General features: G+C 45.6%; 1 protein-coding gene across 10 annotated transcripts in view; it reads right to left on the bottom strand.

The window, feature by feature from the left end:
- The window catches only part of ELMO1 (engulfment and cell motility 1), a 518,756-nt gene that overhangs the window by 32,505 nt on the left and 467,627 nt on the right, over positions 1–18,624 (bottom strand). For all 10 annotated transcript variants that reach the window (XM_081800259.1, XM_081800257.1, XM_081800260.1 and 7 more), the window contains 2 exons: positions 9,797–9,960; positions 1,526–1,638 (listed from right to left, as the gene is read on the bottom strand). In XM_081800259.1, the coding sequence (XP_081656385.1) occupies positions 1,526–1,638; positions 9,797–9,960 (277 nt within the window). The remainder of the gene's footprint in view (positions 1–1,525; positions 1,639–9,796; positions 9,961–18,624) is intronic.

The raw sequence follows: 18,624 nt of genomic DNA, 5'->3' as shown, positions 1-18,624 counted from the left end.
GGAGAGGCGGGAGTGCACCCATTTCATCCCGCCCCAGGGCTCTTGTCCTCACCATCATGTCACACTATCTTCTGGAAAAGCATTTGCCCTGATGACGATGCCCCATGCAAGGAATGCGGTGAGAAAGGAGGGAGCTCCCTCTTTGGCTGCTCTCCCAACGGAGCCTTTCTCAGTCCCAGCTGGAACTTAGCTCTTATCATCATTCTGCCCATGGTCCTTTCTCCTGAGGCCCCTTTTGAAGCTCGGTGCCATAGCTTGCCATCCTCTGGGAACAACCTATACTTTCATTTCTCAAGGAAGTTCTGCCTTTGGAAGTTCCTTAATATGATTTTTAACTGTAATATCTGAAATTGTTTGAATTTACTCAATATTCAGCACAAAGCCATTAAAGAAAATAGCCAGGGGGACGGGCTTGGCATAAACATGAAATGATATTTGTCATTAGTGGGTGAGCTCTGTGTCTGAGCAGAGCATCCACTGGTTTTCAAAAATATCTGCCAGAGTTTCTCCTGGGCCATAACTGGTGTTTTTCTTGGTAGAGTTGCTACTGCTTATGCTTGCTCCGGGTTGTCCCTCAATCTCATCACTCTCCCCAGATTTATCTTTAGTTTTAGTTTCTGACTGTTTGTTTATAGGACAGTATGACATGAATCCTGTGACTTTGCAATCAGCAGCCTGTCAAGAGAAGAAGAAAGCAATCAAAAGACTTCACTTCCCTGACTGAGAAAGAGCAGAAAGTGCCTCCTGCCTATTGGAACTAGTCTAATGGCACCCATTATGACATGGTATTTTGGGATTAAAGTTCACTGAGACAATTCAGAAGTTCTTCTTGCAAGATTATGAAAACTGATTCTATCCCACCTTGGTGCACTGTTACTTAAATCTCCAGATAAAGTAATTTTCACCTAGAAGGGAATCAGTATGGGGATTTGAGAATTAGGGCCATCCATGCTGAAAGTTCCAAAATCAAATCCAGCTGTGGGTACCAGCTCTCCTGACACCAGAGGGAGTCATTAATAGTAAAGGCCGTAAAAAAAAAAAAATTAAAATAAAATAAAAATAAAATGAAAGTAAGGGCCATAGAGTTGCTGGAGTATGAATCCTTGCTCTTCCGCAACTTTGGGCAACTTAGTTAGCTCCTCAGGGTCTCAGTTTCCTTATCTGTGAAGTGGGTATAACCACAGGGTTACCCAGGGTTACCAGGAGGAGGAAATGCATTAAAATAAGTAAAAGGAGAGCCTGGTACATAGTAAGCTCTCGATACATGTTGGCTGTTCTTGAACACACACTAGCAGACTCGTGGCGCTAAATAGCTCAGGTGGCTTTTCAGTTCCATGGGTCTTCTGGTAATTCTTTGATTTTCCCTGGGTGCACATGGGGAGTCAGAACTTACCCGAACTGCTATTCCTGTTCGGAGTCCAATGCTGCAAGGCCTACCCTTAAGCTGGCACCCATGCCCCATGACTCCCCAGGGGAGCAGGCCACCATTCACCCTTGCTGGGACACAGTGCCCCAGACACAATACCTTGCCTCCGCCGGCAGTTGAGTTTCCTAAAGCAGGTCCCTTCCACGAGGCGGTTCAGGCGTTGCTGTTTGATCAGCTCCAAGATTTCTGGTTGAATCTTCTCCTTCAGTTCCCTGTGAAGAACACACACGCATTGCATGGCATGCCTTGAGAACAGCGCCTGGTTGAAAGGGCATCGTGGGCAGATGGGGCAGCGAAGTGCAAGCCACATCTTTCCACGACCATCCCAACACCTCCCAAGGTGGTGCATTAGAGGATTATTTATTAAGAGTTAGTGGACAGGTTGATCTGTTAAAACAACACTATAGATTCTCTGACATTTACAGAATACCCACCAAAGCACCAGCCACTTCCGTGACGTTTTGCTATACCAAAGCCTCCCGAGAAGTTTCTTCCCTTGTTTCACAAAGCCACAGATATAAACTCATGCAGAAATTCACTTGGCTTTGCCAAGACAATAAATCTTTGGTCACACTTCCCCCCCTACAGCAGGTAAACTCCCAGACTACATTTGTGATCTGACCAAAGAGCAATACTGGGCAGCCATGTAATTACTAATTCCACAGCAAACTGCAGGTCCACATTTTGCTTTCCACTCTATCACTTACAAATGGGAGCAACATATCATCCCTGATTCTAGCCCACAGAGCTGGGGATAATGATAGGATAAATTAGGGATTATTTGCATCTTGAGTCAGGCTAATATAATATAACTTAGTTTTAGATGCACTATGCCTTAAAGATATCAGGACAGAGTACAATGTTTTTTAAATCTCCTTTTTTCTAAGAAGATTTTATTTATTTATTTGAGAGAGAGAGAGAGAGCAGGGGGAGGAGCAGAGGGAGAGGGACAAGCTGACTCCTGGCTGAGCACGAGCCCAACTCGGGGCTCCATCCCACGACCCTGAGATCATGACCTGAGCTGAAATCAAGAGTCGGACGCTTAATCCACTGAGACATGCAGGCGCCCCAAGAGAATAGTTGTTTTTTTTTTTTTATCATGTGAAATTTTATGTAGTGCTCTAGCATTTGAGTCTAGGAAAGCTAGAGCTGTTCTGGTTGATGCTGGACAGGGAGAACCCTCAGTAGTGTTAAAGTATTGATTAGAACATAGACCTAGAACTTGGAAGACTAGGGTTTCAATCTAGACTCTGTCCATGACTTGCATTTCATGTAGCTCATCTAAGTCTCAGTTTTCCCACCTGTAAAATGGGGATACGAACATTTTGTGGGAAAACGCTGTGACTCCCAAAGGAGACAGTGTAAGTGCAAGTGCTCTACGAGCCCCCTGGGCAGGAACGCGAGGTTATTACTGAATTTGCTTTGATGATACTCTCTCCTTCCCTCAGGCCAACTCTCCATACGCCCACATTTCACTGTAGTCATGGCTCACATGTCTGTCAGCTTCCACCTCAACTCTGGACCTGCTCTGACTGCAGACAGGCTGTCTTCACAGAGTGATTGGCTCATAGGTGGGGAAGGCACTCACGCTTGGGAAGTGCCTGCTTTGAGTCGGGTAGTGGGACTATCCGATTTTAGCTCAGTTAACATCCCCTTCTCGCTCCCCCTCAAAAACCTCCAAGTTTTGGGAACACGTAGTAGTGTTATTAATACGTAGGTATTATTATTTCTATTTTACAGGTGGGGAAACAGCTCATAGAGGTTAAGTGTGGAACTCAATCTTCTGCATACAAACTGCTTCTATTTACATGTGAGATAAAGAGAATTAAAAAGTCACATCAAAGGATCTGGCCCTCTAATGAGGTGTGCTAGTACTCTGCTAATACATATTTTAAACTCCAATGGCTTTAAACCTCCTGTCATTTGATACCGTTGCAACTGAACATTTATAAAGCATAATATGGAGATTGAGTCCTAAGAACACAGCTTGGTACCTTTGTAAAGCTCTCCTGCGCAGACCTCCAGGGTCTCATCTCGGCCTTTCAGATGACTAAAACTATTTATCATCAGTGTTCAGCTTTTGTAAAATGGACTTAGTATACTGCAGCTTTGATGAACCCTGCTCTGAATGGGAGAAAAAGGTGGGGGGAAATGCCAGGGCAGCCACACGCAACAATAAATCACCGCTCCTGACTTCCAAGCCAGAGCGATGGGGCAGAGAGGATGAAATGGCACTAAGGGATCGAGAGGTCACTGGAGAAAGGGTTTGGGAATTTCATTGATTCTTAGGTTGCGATGTATCTTTAAATAATAGTTTTAGTAGGCTAGAGTTGAATTATTAAAAAGGAGATAAAGATGCAGGGAAGAGGACCAAAAGGAGGAAATAATTGAAAGTACTTCCGAGTCATTTTAGTCGATGATTTATGACATCTTAGTGTAAGACCCAGACATGCGCATGGTGACACACTCCATTATGGAAACGTCTCCTGGGGAGATATTTCCAGAGTGAGTGAATCCACTGCAGCAAGAATTAACCGTTCCTTGTTGTGAACCCCAAAGGCCTCTAAAACATGACTGGGCAATGAGAAAAAGAGGACAACTTTTCTTTTTTTCTAAGTGATTTCCTCTTCTTTTCATGCAAATGGACCCACTTGCTATAAAATTCACTCATATTAGGAAAACATATAGAACACCTACATGATGTGTCTGTGGATGAGGTTGGACCTCAGTGTAATGCGTTATGGACTGCAGTTTGGGATAGAGATTCTCAGCTTGGGGTCAATGAGGCCAAGGTCATGGGTTCACTGCCCTCGTTTTGATAGATATTCTTCTAATTCTGTCTAAAGGCCTTGTAAATAAATAAAAGAAGGAAGATTAAAGGGGGTAGGGTGAATGAGTGTATGAAGAGCAATTCCAGGTCCAGCATCGTTTCTGGGAGACAATCCCAGGTCCAAGGCCAGCAGCGAGGCCAGTGCCACATACAGAAGACAGACGGCACTGCTAGACCAGTGAGCTGCCTCCTGGCCTTGCGGTCTGCCCCACTGAGCTGCTACTCGGTGTCCGCCTAGAACAGAGGGTGGCACGCATTTCCTGTAAAGGCCAGACAGTAAATATTTCAGGCTCTCGGGGCTATAGCTGTCTGTGGCAACTACTCAGCTCTGCCGCAGTAGAGTGGAAGCAGTCAACGAACGGTATGTAAACACACAAGTGTGGCTGCGTTCCAATAAACCTCCAATTACAGAAGCAGGTAGTGAGCTGGATTTGCCCCAAGAGCCATCTATACTTTGCCGACCCCTGATCTAAAAGGGTTCTGTGAAGACTTTGGGGGTGCTGAGGGGCAGTGTCTGTTTCATGGAAATTGATCTGTCTTGACAACCGGAGGGCCTCCAAATTCAGTCCTTGTATTTCTTCTGTTCTTTATATTATGGACTCATGACTTTGAATATCAACTTTATGCTGACAGCTTCCCAAATTCATATTTCCAACCCGGACCTTTCAGCTGAACTCCAAATTCGTCAAACCAACTGTGAGACATGCCAAATGTGGATGTCTCACGGACACCTCAAACTTGACAGGTCCAAAGCTGAACTCCTGACCCCCTGTCTCGACCTGCTCTACTCCTTCTCGCCTTTGGTTGTTCAGCTCAAACAAAACTGTGAACTCCTCCTTGACTCCTCTCTTTCTCCTATTCAATCAATCAGGAAATATCATTGTTTCTTATCTTCAAAATCTATCTAATCTATAGTAGAGACTTGAATCACTTCGAATCATCTCTCGCTTGGGTTATTGAAATAACTTCCTTGCTGACCTCCCTGGTTCCAGACTTGCCTCCCTGGAGTCTATTCCCACTATAGTAGCAAGAGGGATCATTTAGAAACCTGAGTCAGAGCACATCAATCCTCTGCTCAAAACCCTCCAATGGCTCCCCAACAAGGTCCTCCATCATCAACTCCCAGCCACTTTTCTGGACTCACCTCCTATTGCTCTCCTCCTTGCTTAGTCTTCTTCAGCCACAGTGGCCTTCTTATTTATTGAACACCCGGACCCACTCCTACCTCAGTGCCTTTGCACTGGTGTTTCTCTCTGCTGGAATACCCTTCTCTTAAATATACACATGGCCTGCTCCCTTAGTCCCTTAAACATCTTAACTCAGATGTTACCATCCCAACTAGAGGGACCTACTCTGACCACATTACTTAAGGCTGCCAGCTCTCCATTTCCCTTATCCTGCTTTATATTTCCATTGTCATTATCCTCTTTTAACATGCTATAATCTTATTTACTATGTTTGTTGTCTGTGTCTCCCCACTAAAATACAATCATTGCAGGGCGAGAATTGCATCTGTCCTCTTCACTGCTAAATCACCAATACACAGAACAGTACCTGGTACGTGGCAGGCATTTGATAAGCATTTATCAAGTGCACTGGACACTGAAAACTGTGTAACTGACCAGACCATCCTGCTGGCACTTGCTGAGAGAAGGCCCTGCACAAAGCTTGTGGCCAATATTTAGTGAGGAGGCAGATAGGCAGGGTAGGCGTTAGCCTGATTTCTGGCCCCGTTTTTACTTTTCCTTTCTCACTATATTTCCACTGTACCTTCTGAGATAAGGCGAGGCATACACAAATACAGTCATAGTGTCAGTTTTACCACTGACATATCAACAGTGTGACAACATGTCCCATTCTGGTTATCAGCTAATGATAAGAGGGATCATTTCTCTGAGTGGATATTATGTGCCAGGCATATATCCTGAGTGCTTTTCAGGCACTACATCATGGAATCTTCATAACCGTGCAATGATGTGGACACTTTAATCATTTTCTTTTTTAGACCTTAGAAAAACAGGCTTAGAATGGGTTACGTAACTTGTCTAAAGAGCCACATGTCCAAGTAGTGGCCTTGGAGTCTGAGCCCAGATTGGTTAGCTCCCTGGGTATGGATTTTCTACCTTTTGCTACTATGCTTCACTGGTGTTTATCCTTGCATCTCTCCTTCCCCACCCAGTGTAGTGTTAAATGACCTGGTTTTGGACTATTCAAGTTTTTTATATCCATTAACTTGGATTAGTTGTGTGGAGGGACTTACCTTCCCTGTAAAGTCATGCTAAGTGGAAAGTAACAAATACCTCCTCTCTGAAATAATCGGTCAAGAGCTAAGAAATACAACAGAGCTTCTTCAACCCACTGAATATTCCCCCCAAATATTTGCTCACACAGAGTGTGCATTTTTGTACTCAGGAAACATAAACGGTTTATAATAATGGGACGCGTGCCTCAAAGGCTCTCTGGGGCACTTGGGTTTGCTACCAAGCTGTGTGTGGCAGGCACAGAGGGAGCCAGGCTGTGGGGGGAGCACTATGGCGGTCAAGAGGCTGGTGAGGGTATGGCCAGTAGGGTTCTGTACCAGCGGGCAAGCCCCAGCCAAGTCACTGTCCCAGTCTGCACACTGAGAAGCTGGAACCTTAAAGGTACTTTCCAGTTCTCAATTTCGAATATCCTAACTCCCGAGCTTGGGGGAGATGTGTCTCCGTGTGCTCTCATGACAACCCCTGCCTTTGCTTCCTCCACTCAAGCACAGTCTCTGTTCACCCTCCCACCCAAATTTTACAACCTGGGAGAGTGGGGTGGGGCGGGGCAAGTGTCTCTGGTTCTCTGCCCGTCCGCAGCACAGGGCCCGGCAGGCAGGAGTCATTCGAGACATATTTGTTAAATGAATGAGTGAGCGAAGGCAGACCATCATGCATGGGCTGTCCCTTTCTGTTGACGTGGATTTGTCCTGTGAGCCGTGTCGGCAGCCTTTAGGCTTTATCCAATCCTGCAGTGAGTTCCTGTCTAGCAGGTCATTCTAACAGACAAAACATCCCGGACGAGCAGCGGGAGGCTGGCTCCCACCTGCCCGTTTCGGAGGCTGGGATAAGGATCAGGCTGGCCCACGGCCCCCTTAAATGCTATAGTTTCTAACAAGCCCTTATTGCAACCATGGCAAGGGCCCCAGTGAGCCGTGTGCTTTTCAGTCCCGTGGCCAAATGATGATACCAAAGGGACACACATACAGAAGACTTCCTGTTTATTTGCATTGCTTCTCCTCACATAATAAATGCAAACGTAAGAGCCTCTTTTTTTTTTTTTTTAAAGATTTTATTTATCTATTTGACAGAGAGAGACACAGCGAGAGAGGGAACACAAGCAGGGGGAGTGGGAGAGGGAGAAGCAGGCTTCCCGCTGAGCAGGGAGCCCAATGCGGGGCTCGATCCCAGGACCTGGGATCATGACCCGAGCCGAAGGCAGACGCTTAACGACTGAGCCACCCAGGCGCCCCATGAGCCTCTTATAATCAAGGGAAAACACCAGAATGTCATGGGCAGAGCCTCAGGAAATAAAGGTATGAAGCCAAAACAGGAGCAAAGTGTTCACACTTCACATGCAGTTAACATTCTTACTTAGAATAAAGTCACGGTCAAACAATAATTTGGGATCCCTCGCCCTTGACTGAAGTGGTTTCTCAAGTCTCCCTTTAGATTTTTTTTTTTTAAAGATTTTATTTATTTATTTGAGAGAGAGAATGAGAGACAGAGAGCACGAGAGGGAAGAGGGTCAGAGGGAGAAGCAGACTCCCCGCTGAGCAGGGAGCCCGATGCGGGACTCGATCCAGGGACTCCAGGATCATGACCTGAGCCGAAGGCAGTCGCTCAACCAGCTGAGCCACCCAGGCGCCCCTCACTTTAGATTTTAAGAATGGCTGTCAAAAGCATAATGAAATCTCTGTGTGTTTGCGCATCTGCTGAAACAAACCTTAGGGAATCCAACATTTTGGTGCTGTAGGCCCTGTGATGGGACAAGGTGCTGCCGTCCCTCTCTGCAAGTAAGAAACCGTATCTCTGAGGAGTCAAGCATTTATCGGAAGGGCTTTCTGTTTGGTATTTCTAGCTGTACCTTCTGGCTGAGGACCAGCCCAAAGGCCCAGCAGTGCCTGCTGCAGAGCTGGCTGGCGCTCAATGCAAGTACAAGTCAGGTCTCACCATGACGAAAGCCAAAGACCCCCAGGAAGCATTCCCGCCCTGCCGCCCAGCTCCACCCTCACTCAAGTCTGCACTTCTGCTCCGCAGCCTCTGACTGTGCCTCCCAGGGCCTGAGAGCAAGCACGCATGAGGGAGCTGCAGACCTGTGAACTTTTTAAAACCACATCTTAGTCTTGCACTTCGCAAAGGAGCTCTGCTGGGGTGGACAAAGCATGAGCTGAGGGATCCGTGGGCTGGAGCTCAAGTCCTGGCTCCTCCCCTCTTTCTGGACTATTCCTGCTCCTTGAGTGGGAATAAGACCTACCTACTTCATTCACATGGATGTGAGGAAATGAAACAGCAGGAGGGGCTGCTTTGCAAATTGCCAAGCACTAAAAATGTCAAAGATATGAGAGTAATGGACAGAAAGAGGGGCAGAAAGAAAACGAATCAGAAACAGAGAGAGATGGGGTTCATGTCATAATGACACTTGTGTTCTAAGTCAGCTTCATAACAAAAGTTCAGAAGAAGCTGTGGCTAGTCTTCTAAGGGGGAATGAGAACACATTTCACACACTTTCCTTACCCCTACCTCTTCTCCTGTTTCCTTCCCTATAAATTATAAGGGTAACAGAACTGACCTAGCTCTTAGAAAAGGACAAGGGAAGATAAATAGGCCAGTTCTAAGAAAAGACGGAGCAAACCAAACAGTCTTCATTGGAGGTTCAGAACATCCTAAAGATGGAGGTACGCAAAATGACAACTGTCGCAAGTGCACCTGCTGCAAGGTCCTATAAACAGGGGCCCTGCTGCTCTCAGACTCGGGCCTATGGGCTGATAGTCATGGGGGCGATGCAAGGTGCTCCGGGGCGAGGCAAAGCTGATGGATGGGGCAGGGGCAAGTGAATCTCTCTCTTCCTCTCCATCTCCCTTCCACTCACCACTTGAACATTCATATTGCCTGAATTACCAGTGGGCTTTGTTCTGGCTGGGCAGAGCATCTTCCACTCAAAGGCACCCACCAAGAAATAGCTTCCCAGAGAAAAAATATTTGTTCCAAGTGTTAGGAAAGGTCCCCCCACTTTTCAGCTACAAATTTTCAGGGGACTCATCAGTAACCAGGCCTCTTCCTGGCTTAGGTCCTGCTGCCAACAGTGCCTGTCCCTGCCTTCCCCTCGGCCGCCCCTGCACCACCTTCCTCGGGGAGCTGCTGAGACTTCATGAACCGAACTGAGGTCTTCCCGAGTGTCTTTTGTTGGCCTTCTGCAAACAGCTCACAACATGGCCCACTGCACTGTGTGTGATCGGCCTTCAGACCAGAAATGATGGGTCAGAGCCTCCGAGGAGACAGAGCTCAGGGGTTACTTACAAAATCGGGCGAGACTGGAAATCTTCCTGGTTCATCCTCTCAGACTGGCGGATTTTCAGGATCTCAGTGTAGCTCAGGTTCTGCAGTTTGCACTTGAACTGGTCCAGGGAGCTAGGCTTGGTTGTAAGAGCTCTCATAACCTGCTCCTTCACCACCTGCATTACCTGTAGATGAAAGGAAGACCGTAACTTTCCTGGGGGGTTGTCCTTGCCCATTTGGAAAGATCTTCTAGAGTGAACGGCTCCCTGCCTCCCTGCTCCCTACCCCCCTGCTTCCCTTCCCCTGCGCTCTCTGCCCAAACCTTGAGGGTACTTTTCCAAAGAGTAAACTACCATAATGTACATCTTCCACTTTCTCTTGTGCTGCTGGAACCACAAGGAAGGAGATGGATTGACGAAGTTGGAATTGGGTGGCAGGAGGCCTGGCTGGGAGGAGTGCTCCATTTGCTCAACATATTACGGGACCACTGCTGAAGTGACATTGTGCATAGTGCAAACTTCAAAAGTGAAAGAAGTCCAAGCAACAGCTAGGAGGCTGACTCACTGCTATTTTTTCCAGAAGAAGATCGCTGAGACACAATTAACTGTGGATGTCTGGTTGGCACTGGTTCAAACAAACGTGAAATGATACCCACACTCGCCCCTCCGAGAATGCTTTCCCCGTGTAGTGAAGGCCTGAGTGTTCATACACACAAGGGGTCTGAAATTGTGTGTGTGCTGTTGCCTTCTTGAGCCAGGCACTAAAAAGAAGGTCTATTTAATAGAACAGACATATGCCATTGGATGCCTCAAGAAAAAAAGAATATGGTAATGTGCTGCCTAAGGACAGGGTCCAGCCCACAAGGAGGCAATTAAGCATTGCCTCTATTAATGTGGATTCGTCTTCATCAGAATTTATAAAGCAGGAAAAGACCAGAAAAGACATAGAGGCATCCAAGAGATGTGTAGTAATCTTCCTGCTTCTTTTTTTTTTTTAATCCTCCACTGCAGAGGAGAACAATTGTTATCACTGATGAGGTATCTACTATGGTGGAAGCTTTATGTATGTTCCCTCTCTTAATCCACTCAAATCTAGGAGTTAGCTGTGGTCATCATTCTATTTACATATGAAGAAACTGAGGCTTTGAAATGTTAAGTAACCAGTTCAAAATCATAGCGGTGGTTGGTAGGTGGATGAGCTGGGATTTAACACTACTCCACTGCCAATCACACCACCATTCTTGGGGTCATTCAGTAATGTTAAAATGAAAGAAAATCGCAAATGCACCTCAATTATATGCTAATTCTGTGCCAGACACATGTTTAGTCATCATCTCATTTAATCTTCCCTCCAATACAGTAGAATAGGTGTTATTACCCCTATTTTAAAGATAAAGAGGCTGAGACTGAAGATTGAGGACTTACCCAAGGCCACATATATCTAGTTGAATTCTATGACACCAAGTAGCCCCACATGATGGATACTGCATGCATCTGATGTTGAAAAGCCCTGGCATGCCGCTTACCCTTTATCATTATGAATATGATCCCACTATACTCCTTATGGCTTCTAATCAGTTGTTCGTCGAATAAATCACACATGGTAGTACTCAGCAATTGCTCACGGACTAGTCTTACACTGAGATGCCAGGGCTTTTCAACATCAAATGCATGCAATATCCATCATGTGGGGCTACTTGGTGTCACAGAATTCAACTAGATATGTGTGGCCTTGGGTAAGTCCTCAATCTTCAGTCTCAGCCTCTTTATCTTTAAAATAGGGGTAATAACACCTATTCTACTGTATTGGAGGGAAGATTAAATGAGATGATGACTAAACAAATGTTTCTTAAGGAGCTGTCACAGAGATGACAGTCACCAGAACACATAGGATTGGACACAATGATTACACTAGTAGGTGGGCATGTGACCTGAGCTGACCAATCAGTATCCTTTCCCAGACTTCTGACTTGACTTGAAGCAGAGGTGAAGCATGCTCTTTTCCCCTAAAATTGACAACTATAACACTGTCTCTTACATGTGGAAGAGTGGAAGATATTAAGACTAATTCCATTCAAATTAGACAGAAGAAAGATTTGTGTGTGTGTGTGTGTGTGTGTGAGAGAGAGAGAGAGAGTTAATAATAGTTAAATTATATTCAACCATAATGTCAATTCAATGCTGACATTTGGTGGTTTTGTTACATGAACCTTTACTTCCCCAATTGAATGGAATTCCTGTCACTTGCAACTTAAGATCTTAACGAATACATGCAATGAAGTCAAAGAGGAGTATCAGCTTATGGAGTGGAGTTTGCCCAGATTGGGGAAAAGTAAGAGAAGGAAGCTGGACAGAAACAATGAAGCTACTTCAATAAGAAAAACCTTTAAAAAATCATCTTCATTTATATGCTCATGGCTGTACCTTTGCGTGGAAATCATGATAATCCCTTATGGTGGTATGGGAAATTCTTCAGCTCCTACTTATACCTTATGCTTAAAATCCACTGTTAAGAGTTTCAATTCCTCTAGCTTAAGAATTTATCTTTTGCTAGATGTAAGAATCCATAAGTGGGACAATCTTTTAAATTCCCAACAATCACTTATGCTTCCGTTTAAAAGTGAATATAGACCATTTCCTAAGAGTAGGTTGATAGGATAAAAAAGAAGAAGCCAAAGGGGCACTTGGCCCTAGGGAAAGGGATGCAAGTAGTTAGGATACAGAGCAGAATGAGGTTGGTGGAGGGAAAGACTGGCTTTGCCTGATTTACTTCACAGTTTTGCTCTGGCCCTGAGAAGTTCTGTGGTAACTCTGTGTGCCAAGGAAAATGACCCCAGGGAAAGATGTCATTGATTTTTTTTTAGGAAGACAAAACAGTTATATAAATACAAATATTTCTCTATTTCTTTGCAAAGTAGCTTCCAAAAGGCTAGAATTAATAGTGTTAAGTGTCTATGAATGCTCTATGTGCATGATTTAAATCAAGACACTCACAACCACCATGCTTGACTCTGTCTTCTTTGGAAAATATCAAACTTTTTCTCATTGTTTGGAAAACCCACAGATGGTGTTGCGGAGGCATCAGCAAATCAATGGACTTAAAACTTCTTAATTACAAAATATGAATACGCTTTGTCATAGACATCAGACAAAACACCCTTTCAGAATCTGCATTCACCTACTGGTATTGACTGATTATTTTGTCAAGGTCAAACTGTGCCTGTGGTGTGTTTCTGGAATTTTTCCAGCACATGTTCTCTGTAATAATGTCACATGTTACAAAAGAAGAAGTGGGAGTCCCATAACACACATGTACTTCAAATGGAGAAAACCTTTCAGCTCCTCGGAAGATTGGGTTAAAAGAGTAAGTTCTGGGGACCCCTGACAAGAATCAAGCATGCTGGTAGTCTAACTGGGCTCCTGGTTTCCCTGTTGTTCATTGAGATATGCTCCTGTGTTTTATTCCAAGATCTCCTGAGCCTCCATGTGCTCCCTAGTCTAATCACCAATTTTTCCCCCACCTTCACACCCACAATCTTCATCCAGCATTATTCATCTGTTCTCAACAACTGTTTTTCAAGCACCTACAATGTGCAAGTCACTGTAGCGAAATATTTGAAGCCTTGTGTCCTGGTCTGGGGAAGTGGATAAGCCATTACATACTTGCCTCCTCCAAGGGATGAAGTGATGTCACAGTGGAGCAAGGGCGAGACAGTCATTCCCCAAATATTTAGCCCCTCTCAAATGCTGACAGGCTGATAGCACAGCACCAGGACTTTGGCTGGGGCTTGAGGAGAGACCAGATGTGGACACGATGAGAGGCAGAGAAGGAGCCATTCTTGGAAGAAACAGCATGAGCCAAGGCTTGGAGAGAGGAGAGCCCAGCCCTGGGTGGGGAGGAGTGTATAGTGGTTTCATTCCATTGGAAAAAATCGAGGTGGGTCTTCGAGTTAGGCTGAAAGTCAGGCTGGGCCAGACAGTGGGTGGTTTTGCTGGCCAAGATGAACAATTTAAATTTGGATTTTTTTTTTTCTGTAATTAGTGGTAAGTCACCAGGGGATTTGGGGTGTGTGTGATGGAATTCAATAGTGTAAACTATGTTGGGACACATACAAAAATTGGAGAGGGGCCTGGGGAAAGGAAGACATTACAAAGGAGTCATGATCCCTGATCAACTGGGGTAAGGGGGGATGTCAGGGAAGTGTGCAAGGCCGAGACTAACCTGCCTGGGACTGGAAGGACGGGTGGGAGGGTGAAGAGGGAAAGGGAGCTCAGGCAGAGGGATCAGCAAGAGCAAAGCCTGGAGGGAGGGAGTGCATGACTTAGGCATTAGACAAATCATGCTTTTGGAGCCCACGTTAGCAGCTTTCAGCAAGTGGGTGCTACTCGTGGCAGGATGGCTTCTCAGCCTTTATAAAGGGCCCAACACACACAACTGTAAAGCCAGGCTGTGACCTTCCTCAAGATATTCAACCCCTCTGAGCCTCAGTTTAAGCTTCTGTAAACTGGAAGGACTAATCATTTAGAATTCATCGAGGTGTTGCTCATTAGAGAAAGCCTCATATCCTTTATGGTACCCTGTGGATATTTAGCAAACATGAATTTCCCTTCCCAAGCCTTAGTTTGCTCACTATAAAGTGGAAGTAATAGCTCAGAGTTCATAGAGTTGCTGTGAAATCCAAACTGGATTACTTGCAAAGTACCGACACACTGAATGGAACATACTAGACACACAACCAATGTGATATAATGTTCCCATACCTTCTGAGAATGAAATGACTTATGTCAGAGGGTTCTCTTATAAAAAATATCCTCAACAGTGTTCCCAGACCACATCTGTATCACCTGGGAACTTGCTAGAGATGCAACTTCTCGGGCTCACTCCAGACCTTTTGAATCAGAAACCCTACAATCAGTGTTTCAACAGCCCCTCCAGGTGATTCCAGCACTCACGAAAATGTGAGAAGCACTGGTCTCAGCAAACATCCAGCACCACTTCTCAGCCTTCAGTACAGTATCTGCAGCAATTTTTGTCATATCATAATAAAGCACTTAAGTCAGTTATTGGTGTACCTTTCCCCATCTAGACTGTAAATGCCTAGAAGGCAGGTCCTATTTCTTATTTGTAATGTGGTCCCTAGTACTTAACCACGGTACCTTCCAGACTGTAATAATGATTAATAAGTTCAATGCCATAGATTCTTAGGCTCCCACCTGTCATCTGTAGAATTAAACAAATACATCCTTAACAGAATTACAAGACTGTTTAACATGGTTTTCAAAGTGCACTTTTACAAAGCCTAAAAATCAAAGTCTGTGGCTTTGAGATGCTGTCTTAGGGTTTGAGAGATCATTTTGGACTTCTTTCCCAGGCTGAGCTGGAAAAGGCCGGTCTGCGGTTGAGCGAAGGGTTTCTGGAGAAGCTGCTACTGGGCATTGCCGCTAAAGGGGGGGGGGGTCAGCACTTATAAAAATGTACAATCTACCCAATCAGTAGCAACCCATTAAATGGATTTATCTTCATAATGAAGAGAAAAGGTTGTTGCGGGGAAGACAGATGTCAACACAGTCCAGCTTAAAAATGAGTCATGTGGGAGAATTTTCATTGCTGAGCTTCAGCACTGGACCATTTTTCTTCCTAAGAATGTTCCTTACACAAGACAAAACGACTGAAGACTCATAAGGACCAAAAAATGGGAAGGATTCTGCCCGGAGAGGAGTCTAGGTGCTCATCTACAGACCGGAAAACTTCCCAGAGGCCAGGGATCACTTTGAAAGGCTACTCTCCAAGCTTAGGATGTGGGGAGAAGTGGCCTTGCCCAGAGAGAGTACTAGAAGTTCGGGTAAAAACTGGTGACATATGTGGCAGGGACAAGTATTGACCTAGATGCAGGTCTTTAAAATTAGGACACCTTCTGGAAACTAAAAATGGTTTTCCTTTGTACTTCTGCCACAGCTGGGGAGAGGACAGCCTAGGTCAGTCCACGCAAATGAGAGTTTTTGCTGAATGGTGTCAAGTGTATTAAATGGAGGGGAGAGAAAAAATAAAAATGCTTTCTGGACCCAAGGAGCAGCATTTAAGTTTCCTGTATTTATTCCGGGGCAGTGTGGGCAGAGAGCAGAGGTTGGCAAATTTCTATTAAGGGCCAGATCATGTCTGCTGCCAACTACTTAGCTATGCCTGGGCATCGTGAACATGGCCGCAGACAGGAAGTAAATGAATGAGTGTGGCTATGTTCCAATACAACCTGATTACAAAAAAACAGGTGGTGAGCTAGATTTGGCCGGTGGGCAGTGATTTGGCAACTCCTGGTCTAGAGGAAAAACACCTGGCTTTAGAGTTGGGCAGTGCTCATTTCAAAGTCTGGCTCCATGACCCGCTGAACCAGGTGACTCACTCAGCTTCTCTGAACCTGTTTCCTTATCTATAAAGTGGAGGTGATCATCTTCCGTTAGGATTAGGAGAAGCCCAAACATTAAACCCATCAGTATGAGGTTTCCTGTGAATCCCAGTCCTAAAGACAGCTTATCCAAAGGAAAAATTCCTCCTTGCAGCATGCAAGCCACCTCTTGACGACACACATGTTTATAACACATGTAGGGCAGTTCAAGATTATATTTAAGTTGCGCTGCACAGAACTGATTCTGATATTTTAAAGTTTTTATTTTTTTAAAAACAATGTTCTCAACTGTCCCCCCTGAATGGTTTCAGGGCCTTGAAGATATTTTGGTCTGTCCTTGCTTTTCCTCCCGCCACATCTCCTGCTGGGGTTTGACCAGTGCAGTCCCGTGGTGAGGGGCCCTGTGGGGTCAGGCTTCATGGAAGTGGACAGAAATTGTTCTGAAATCAGAGAAGATCAGCCCAGCTGGTGTGCAACCCCCAGCCCCTCTCGATTTCATCATGTGTCCTCAATTATACCAGAAGAATTTGAAACATTTTGTTCATTAATAAATGCAGAAAAGCGCCTCCTTGGCTTCACCCCTCACACCCCATGATCTAGCCACACTCAGATCCTTTCAGTGCCTTGAACTTCACCCCTGTGCCTTCATTTGTGCTCTTCCTTCCACCTGTGACTAAAATCCTCCTAATACCGGCTCATTCTTCAAGTCGACAAAATCCTTCTCTGACCTGCTTTCCTCCCACCGAAGTCGGTGTTTTCTCCCATTCTCCCATCACAGGATTATACCATAACACCATGAACTGTGTCCTTTGCTGACTATCGCATATCCAGAGTCTGTACAATCCAATCGTGTAGTAGTTACTGAGAAAATATCTATTTAGTGGCATCTGAGTGGCTCAGTCTGTTAAGGCTCTGCCTTCAGCTCAGGTCATGATCCCGGGGTCCTGGGATCGAGCCCCACATCAGGCTCCCTGCTCAGCAGGAACCTGCTTCTCCCTCTGCCTACCACTCCCCGTGCTTGTCCTCTGTGTGTGTGTGTGTGTGTGTCAAATAATAAATAAAATCTTAAAAAAAAGAAAATATCTATTCAACTTATGACCAATGGACTCATCAAGTGATTAAAAGAAAGGAATAGCTTAAAAAATCAGTAATTCTCAACCCTCAGTCTACAGTAAAATTTAAAGCATCCCTTGGCCTGGCCTCACCCCCCAGAGATTCTGATTCATTTGGTCTAGAATGGGTCCTGGACACGGGGCACATGTTACAATGCCCCACAGGGATGCTAATGTGCAGCTGGGCTTGAGGTCTACTGGTCTAAATGAGAAGGCATAAGAAGATAGGAAGGAGCGATGCCTGCTGCCCTTCCAAGGAAAAGAGAGAAGGGACAGGCTCCTCTCCCTCATTAAACTGCCCAATGCAACCTACAGATGAGGAAGCAAGCCCTCAACTTGTTATTGCCTGTAGCTCCCCCAAGGCTTGGTCTTCAGATAGGAGCTACGGTGTGGGCAGGATGAGTGTTCCCACCTGCGACAGTCAGAGAGCTGGTCAGAGGCCATGCTGGCTCTGTGCATGCTTTGAGAAGCCACCTTTACTCAGGAGACAGACACTCTGCTTACCACGGAGGCAGCCAAAGCCACTGTGGTGTGGGCATCTGCTTGTCTGGCTCAAGCACTATGTACGGACCCCCTTTAGCAAGGCAGCCCCCGTCTTCCCAATGAGCCCACAATTCCCTGGGCAGCAGTTAGCGTCTGTGTTCCCTGACACAGGGCAGTAGCTTATGTGCCAATCCGAGTAGGCAACCTGCAGCCAGCAGTGTCCACATGGGCCTGGGGAACCTGACGGAGGACTAGTATTAGAGAGTATGAAAGATGATTTTTCTTTTTTTAAAGATTTATTTATTTATTTTGAGAGAGTGAGAATGAGAGAGAGAGAGAGAGTACATGAGTGGGGGAGGGTCAGAGGGAGAAGCAGGCTCCCCGCTAAGCAGGGAGCCCGATGCGGGACTCGATCCCGGGACTCCGGGATCATGACCCGAGCCGAAGGCAGTCGCTTAACCAACTGAGCCACCCAGGCGCCCGAAAGATGATTTTTCAAACGTCCCCTGAGAGCAAAGCAGATGACACTGGAGCCGTTAGAAAGGGAGCTGGCTGCTCAGCACTGTTCCCTTGCTTGGGAACTTCCTCTGGTTTTAGCTGCTAATAAAATAGGAATTGGACGGCAGGAGATAGAAAGATGCTCATGCAGCTTCAAGCATCTTGAGAATCTGATCACAATCCAAACAGAGCTTTGAGGGCCTTGGCTTTAGTCCCCAAAATAACTCGTTAGACAATGCCTGACCCCGTAGTCCCATGCAGGTGCTAACTGGGTGATTTCACATTCCAAAGACTGAGACACAAGGCACTAACAGCTGTCCTGTTCCTCATGAGAAGGCATTTAATTTAAGACTTAA

This window comes from Leptonychotes weddellii, chromosome 12, assembly GCF_054177405.1.
Source record: "Leptonychotes weddellii isolate Sample4059 chromosome 12, ASM5417740v2, whole genome shotgun sequence".
NCBI lineage: Eukaryota > Metazoa > Chordata > Mammalia > Carnivora > Phocidae > Leptonychotes > Leptonychotes weddellii.
Note: the sequence above shows the minus strand (reverse complement) of the source record. Positions and strands in the feature narration are given on the sequence as shown.